The sequence below is a fragment of the Sinohyriopsis cumingii genome, chromosome 11, assembly GCF_028554795.1.
Source record: "Sinohyriopsis cumingii isolate HCF-2022 chromosome 11, ASM2855479v2, whole genome shotgun sequence".
NCBI lineage: Eukaryota > Metazoa > Mollusca > Bivalvia > Unionida > Unionidae > Sinohyriopsis > Sinohyriopsis cumingii.
This window is the reverse complement of record NC_142971.1, coordinates 81,223,958-81,231,456: the sequence shown is the minus strand read 5'-3', so window position 1 is coordinate 81,231,456 and position 7,499 is coordinate 81,223,958. Positions and strand designations below refer to the sequence as shown.

Here is a 7,499-nt window from a genome sequence, read left to right as displayed (position 1 = left end):
CAGAGACACTTTGTCATATTTGTTTTTAATTGGTCCTGCTTCCTATCTACACATTGTGAGAAGGGAGAGTCTGTTCATTTCTCTCTTTTGACTAAATCAACACAGTATCTATGGACAGGATATGCTATCGAGCAATATCGTCTTAACTATTGGTCGTTTACTGACACAGTATTTCTGAACTAAGTTACTTAAATTTGTTTTTTTGTTATCGTTACATATTTTCAAACTTCATTGAGTTAGTTAAAAGGTCAAACTTACCAATACTGTGTTAACCACTAACCTGGACAAAATATGAAGAGATTAACATATGTTATATTGCATTGTCTAGAAATATGTCAAGTGGAATTGGGTGTTGTTGTTTACACTTTTAGATTGCTTTCTAAGTTACATACTTCAATGATGATCACCAGAAATAGTCAGATAAATAGATTTAATCACGTAATGCAGTACAGTACGTTTCAATAAGCCAGTTTAGTGACACATTCTTAGACGCAAGTAAACTGTGAATTGTTTTAAGCTTTTCCTGTTTAAACAAACTGCGCAGTTAGATGTGCGTATATACATAAAGATCCGCCCAAGCTATGTTTCATCCAACTGCGCAGTTTGCAGTGCGTATATAAATAAAGAGTGGTTAATGTTACTAGCTATAGCTATCAACTCACCGAGGGCTAGTTTACTTCCGGCATCCAAGATGAAGGGAAGTTTTGTTTCATTGTTTTTGCTATGTTTAGCAGCAACATGTCTGGAACCTGCCTACGGCTTTTTCAATTTTCGTGAGTATTTTTGTCTAAAGCTTTATGTCCATACTTTGGTCATTCTACCATGTGTTCATACCTTGACCTGCCTACGGCATGTTCACTGTTCGTGAGTATTTTTGTCTAAAGCTTTATGTTTATACCTTGTTCATACTACTGTGTATTTTGGCTGTACGATTTCAAGTGAGCACATCAGGAAGTGTACACTATCAACAATAGTAACCACTAGCATCACAAGAGCTAGACAGATTGCTGTTGCAATTAAGATATTTAACCCTTTTAAATTCACCTCAGCCAACTGGTCTGGGAGTTTTCTGAATAAACGCTCGATAGGTGAACACTCGTAAATAAATTACAGCAGCTACCTTAATAAACTACATGTTTAGCTCGTTAGTTTGTAAAGCTGCATGTATGCATGTAACATTTTCTTTCTCTAAAAGTTTGCTTGTGTGGTTTTAGGTACAATTTGCTCCCTTCGAATGGTATATACAGCTGTTATTTGCTTCCGATGTATAAACACTTATACATGAGTGTTTTGTAATGTTGGCATGGTCGTGTCCTTGTCCTTGTATGTGTATAATCAGTATGCATGTAGACGGTATCTTCATTATTTATTAGACAGTCATTATTTTAACCAGTTTAATTTACAACCGCCCACTAATGCAGATTAGACTCTATTAGTGTAGACTGACATCTGAATTGAATTGATAATAATGAATTGATAACAATACATTATGATTTGGGGGAGAAGAGTAAACTAAATGTGCATTTACCAGCCTTTACGCATGTCCATTTCAACACTGCATGCAACTGAAGTGATAGTATAACCTAGATACGTAAAGTAATTTACCTGCATGGATTATTAAAATATAAATTATAAGTGGGGGAGGGGTATGCAGTTTAAGCCAAATATCATAGTGTTATAACAATGATTCATAAAGAAAATGTGTAATTGCAAGTGTGGCTGATTGTTGAAGTAGAGTTTTTGTTGTAGTTTACAATTGGTATAACAAATCCATTAGAACCAAGAATACAATTTTTGATAACCAGACATCAGCAAAAGCTGATCAAGTCAAGTTCATTTTAAAATCTGTCCCTTTAACAGGAAGTTATTATGTTAAGACTACTTATCTATAACATCAGGGTGTCTTTTGAATGCAGGAAATTATATTGTTCACGTTTATCAAGAACACAAGGATCCATTTTGAATACTGGTAGTTATACTGTCCTTGTTACGCAGCCACCCCAACAGATTATGTTGAAAAATACCGGTTGTTATAGTATTGAGGTTACTCCAAAATATGTTTACGTTACAGATCCACAATAACAGGGTGTGTTTTCAATATAGGTAGTTCTAATATTGAGGTTACTATAAAAATAGTTTTACGTTACAGATCCACAATAACAAGGTGTGTTTTCAATGTAGGTAGTTATAATATTGAGGTTACTATAAAATAATTTTACTTTACAGATCCACAACAAGAGTGTGTATTTTGAATGTAGGTAGTCATCATAATGTGGATACTCACCCAAAACATCAGAGTTTGTCTGGAACACAGACAGTCCTAAAGTTTAGGTTACGGATCAATATAATTAGAGTATGTTTAAAATGAAGATATCTAGAATTTTAAGGTTTACACATCCATAACACCAGAATATTTTTTAAATCTAATTGTATTTTTAAAATAATATTTGAATGGTTTAAGATATAAAGTTATAAAGTTAGGAATCTAGGATTACAGTTATGATGAGTATCAATGGCGAATTTAAAATGTTCTGCATTAGTTAAATCGAATAAGACTGGAGAAGTGACCTAAGTAATAAACGAAAGACAAACTGTTGCGGATGTGGTTTGCATATACTTGTACATAGTTCAATTCCGACTCTCTCTCTCTCTCTCTCTCTCTCTCTCTCTCTCTCTATATATATATATATATATAACTGTTTCTACCGTCTGCATGTTCCTTTTCAAAGGATTTGGTTCATAAATAAAATGTTTTATTGTGCCAATAAGCTTTGGATAATATTAAGTTAATTGGACGTCAACCTATTCAATGTTATCTTTTCGTATCGTCTAGTGTCATTTAGGATGACCATATACCAAACGGTCTAGTTTCGTATCGTCATGTGTGATTTCGGGTGACGATGTATCTACCGTTATAGTTTCGTATCATCAAGTATAATTTTGGGTGACGATATACCCACCGTTACTGATTTTCCTCGGTCAATAGGAGCAGCCTATTTTATTTTCTGCCAAGAGATAACAACATTATTAGCTTTTAAGAGAGAAAAAAAAGAGAGTTTTCCTATTCGATGTGCATTGACACAGTGTTCCTAACAGAACAAAAACATTGGCCCATTAAAATTCAAGAACTGTATGTTTGTAATGTTACAGTCTTTGATATGAATATGTATACATGTTATCTATTACATCTTAATTTTAAAGGTTCTGGGTAACGTATTACTTTTGCTACGTAAGAACTTTGTAATCTTTCGGAATGAGCTTTTATATACATTCAAGTATTTTTTCGTGGTGATAGGTCGGGATATAGACAATGTTATTTTAACGTTAAAGGCTGTATTTGTTCAAACTGTTTAGCGAGGGTGTGGATGGGATGGTTACCTGGAGTATATAAGTATGCAATGTGAATACATGTTTCACTGAAGTAGATAACTTGCTTCGCTTGCTAAGTATGCCTAAAAGTAGGTCAAGCGACTCTTGCTATATATGTCATGAAATGAAGTTAGCAACAGTTCAATTACACTATATATATATATATATATATATATATATATATATATATATATATATATATATATATATGTATGCAGTAAACGGAACACGAACAGTGTGAACATAGTATCAAACAAGACAGGCTAGTTAGATACTAGGTTCGCACTGTTCGTTGTCAGTTTATTGTATTTCTCTTAAACAGTCCCTGGCACACGTGATCCCTTGCTGGTTCCAGTGCACGTAAAATGATTGGTATTCGCAATATGATTATGATTTGCATTCTTTTTATGTATATATACATTTATGGTAAAAATGGGAATGAACACAAGGAAGCAGGAAGAATAGTAAAAAGGAGAATGCATATAGGCAAACTTTTATGTTTATATATGTTTGAAATCAGAATCAAGCATTAATAAAAAGCTTGAAGAAAAACTAGAAGATGCAAGATAAACGTCTTTACAAGAGGGTGTGGGGATGAAGAGGTAAAACACAATCAATACTGATTGTACAGTGCAACGGATATGTTTTGTCTCGCTCTCTCCCAATCCGTCCTTCTGTATGTTTGTTGCTTTCACTAGCTCTTGGCACTTTTTGTAGCTGTTTATTTCTCTTCTGGACAGCTTGCCCTATGGGATGTATGGATACACGGTGTACTTCGAGTATGGGATGTCCCTTGGGCAGGTGCATGCCGGGATGGTGCTCAAAGTATGGGTGAGTAAGCATAGAGCTATCATCACCTATACCATCAATAACTTAACTGACTACTACATCGATACAAAAACACCACCGCGATTACTGGCACCATTCCTACACGCCAATAGGTATGGGTATCTATAACAATACAAGCTCTTTGAGATTCCGAGTAACTGACTAACTTGACTGACATACTCAACATATAGAATAACATTCCAATATCAACCTACATACACTTAATTTACGGATATAAGAGATACATATAAAACTACAATATTCCTTCACTTACCAACATAATACATTGTTTAATTTATGCCTTTTAGAATATAATACAGATAATTAAATATCGAATAAATGCACAATTGCTAAAGATTCAATATTTCAGACTAATACCGCAATGATTTAAAAGAAATAAATCTTACTGAATTTAATGTAAAATTTCACCATATTAAACTCTATTATTTAGAGAGTATTTTATTTCTGAATTAAATATTACTGGGTATGGAGCTGGTAGCGAAAGTCGTATTTTACTATAATCAGTAAGACAATTACAAGTAAATATAAGATCTCCAAACAATTAAACTTTCCAACACATTATATTAAAGAATAGTGAAGAAATATTAAAATAATCGAATGTTGCACCGTACCGATGTTAGATTAACATCTTAACACTAAAAATATAATACTATATAAAACATTGTGCACAGACGATATCTTATCTGTAACGATACAGGCCCTTTTGAAATTCCGACGAACGGTCTAATTCGTCTACAGAGCTCCTCACCTTTTATACAGTTTTTAGGACGCAGCCAAATATGATCATATGTCTCGTTCTTGATCCACGCCATCATCTCAAAAGTGAGGCTTCATCGTTTCTTACAGACTATTATATTTACTGTAGTGTATATTTACGTCATTAGACAGACAATTTCGCTACATCAGCCCATTTACCCACTTAGAGGGGATCTTTGGAATTTGTTAGTTCATCTACGTACACAAAGTGTAGTTTATTTTACTGAATGATGATACAAGGCAAATGTATAGGGCAATCGAGTTTTGCCTTTTTGCCCTTAAGGGCACTATCTTTAATAAAAGTATATAATTGTAATACCAAAATAAATGAATCTAATCTTAATATATTTTAACAGGAAAGTACTTTTAATATAATTTATATACATAATTTTAATACAAATTAAAGAACATTTCCATCTTATTTATTTTACTATAACAACATCTGTCCCAATATATTTTTGACAGTGAGTCTCAAAAGAATAATTAATTAAATTGAAATTATTCAACGAGTTTCGTACATTTAATATTAAACCATTGCCCATCTGTGATTGTGTATATCACCTCTTTTACTTTAAGGGAAATAAAGTGAGAAAAGAACATATACTCTCCTTTATTTTGACTCACACGATAAACATTTAATTTTTCAGCATGAGAACTAGTTTTATAACCAATACCATTTAAAACGAATTTTCTTTTGCAAATTTTAAATGAAAGAGCATGTCTCCGTCCGAATAAAGAGAATAACTGTCTCAGGTAACATGCTTTTTCAGTAAAGAATTTGTATGGAAGTTCCATGGGATGTCACATAGTTTGATTCATTTAGGTTCGACGATCCATATAACAATGTTGATATCTATAGTCGTGTCAGTTTCACTACTAAAGGTTGTTGGATATTGATTTGAAACAATGATTAATGGATGAAGATATTTATATATACTGTAGTGTATTTGTGATCACTGGAAGATGAAATTTCATATTTACTGCAGTGTATTTGTGATCACTGGATGATGGAATTTCATATATACTGTAGTGTATTTGTGATCACTGGATGATGGAATTTCATATATACTGTAGTGTATTTGTGATCACTGGATGATGAAATTTCAATTTTACTGTAGTGTATTAGTGATCAGTCGAAGATGAAATTTCATATCTAATGTAGTGTATTTGTGATCACTGGATGATGGAATTTCATATATGCTGTAGTGTATTTGTGATAAATCAATGGAGATATTTCGGATATTTGTATTAGATCGTGTGAGCAATTTTACTGCAAAAGAATTGGTATGGATTGGTATGCCTAGCTTTCTATATATATATATATATATATATATATATATATATATATATATATATATATATATATATATATATATATATATATATATATATACATTGCACAGACCCGGTGATAAGTACATCACATAATCACTTTTAACCTGGCATTTGTTATACAACCGAGTAATACTTTGTTGTGTCATTTTCATGTGTATATTTCTAGTGGAAGGAACGTGGGAATGTTTTGTCTTCCCAGCTGTCCGGCGGGGGAGTACTGTTACCAAGGAATTGCCAATATTTGTACAGGTATGTACACCGTATATTTGTTTGCATGTCTCCATTAACATAATCTTCTTCGTCAGTTACGTATTTGTTGTAATTATTATTATTATTATTACTGTTGCTGTTTCGTTGTTATCTTTATTATTATTATTATTACCATCCGTTGTCTCGATTTCGTTTTTATTTATATTATTAAATCTTATTTTCATGTCATTGTTGTGTATACGATGTGAAACTGCTTATTTATTAATCGCCATCACACTAAAAAATAGCCATCGTCATCAATATCATTATCATCTTCATCGTTTTCGTCTTGTTACTATTATTATTATTATTACAGCATGTGGCGTGCGTAACTGTAGTCGCTGCAGCGATCGGTACACATGTGATGCCTGTAAGAGGGGTTATACATTAAGCTCTGACAAACGTCAGTGTAGATGACGTATCGGATAGAGTCAGTACTTCAAGATATGACAATGGAGATATAAAAGTGTCACTGCTATCAAGCAAATGAAATTGATTTCAAAATGTAGAGTATGTTACTTGCAACTCTACTCAGAACTGTTTTGTTGGACACGCAAATAAAAAAATGATGTTTTGCAAATAAACTTTTAATTGATTCTTTTTCTTTCTTTGTTTTTTTCTAATTAACAACACTCTGACAAACATTTTATTCTGCCTAAAATCATGAAGATATATATATATATATATATATATATATATATATATATATATATATATATATATATATATCAGATAGAACAGAAAGTCCTAATTCCGGATTCTGTTTGAGAATGGTTGTAAATAGTAGACATAATTAATATTAAATACAAATGTATATATAATACATGTTAGATCATTTTTAATTCGTACTCTAGGCATATTCGAACCCTTTTCCGCCGATTAACGGCACCCATGGACTTGTCTGTACAGACCAGTCTATTTTCCGTGACGACTAAGCAAAC

At 32.4% G+C, this 7,499-nt stretch overlaps 1 protein-coding gene across 1 annotated transcript; it reads left to right on the top strand.

Moving 5' to 3' along the window:
- The first annotated feature begins 608 nt into the window (after positions 1 to 608).
- On the top strand, positions 609 to 7,154 carry LOC149788834 (uncharacterized). The gene is made up of 4 exons (XM_089974959.1): positions 609 to 773; positions 4,110 to 4,200; positions 6,476 to 6,558; positions 6,875 to 7,154. The coding sequence occupies exons 1-4, from the start codon at positions 635 to 637 to the stop codon at positions 6,973 to 6,975; spliced, it is 414 nt and encodes a 137-aa protein (XP_089831085.1). The 5' UTR covers positions 609 to 634; the 3' UTR covers positions 6,976 to 7,154.
- Positions 7,155 to 7,499: the final 345 nt, after the last annotated feature.

Bases quoted from the DNA above. Each gene is read 5' to 3' on its own strand.
- LOC149788834 (XM_089974959.1), top strand. From the start codon at position 635: ATGTTACTAGCTATAGCTATCAACTCACCGAGGGCTAGTTTACTTCCG. The intron at 774-4,109 runs GTGAGTATTTTT...TCTTCTGGACAG, and splicing joins CTACGGCTTTTTCAATTTTC to CTTGCCCTATGGGATGTATG. The intron at 6,559-6,874 runs GTATGTACACCG...TTATTATTACAG, and splicing joins AATTGCCAATATTTGTACAG to CATGTGGCGTGCGTAACTGT.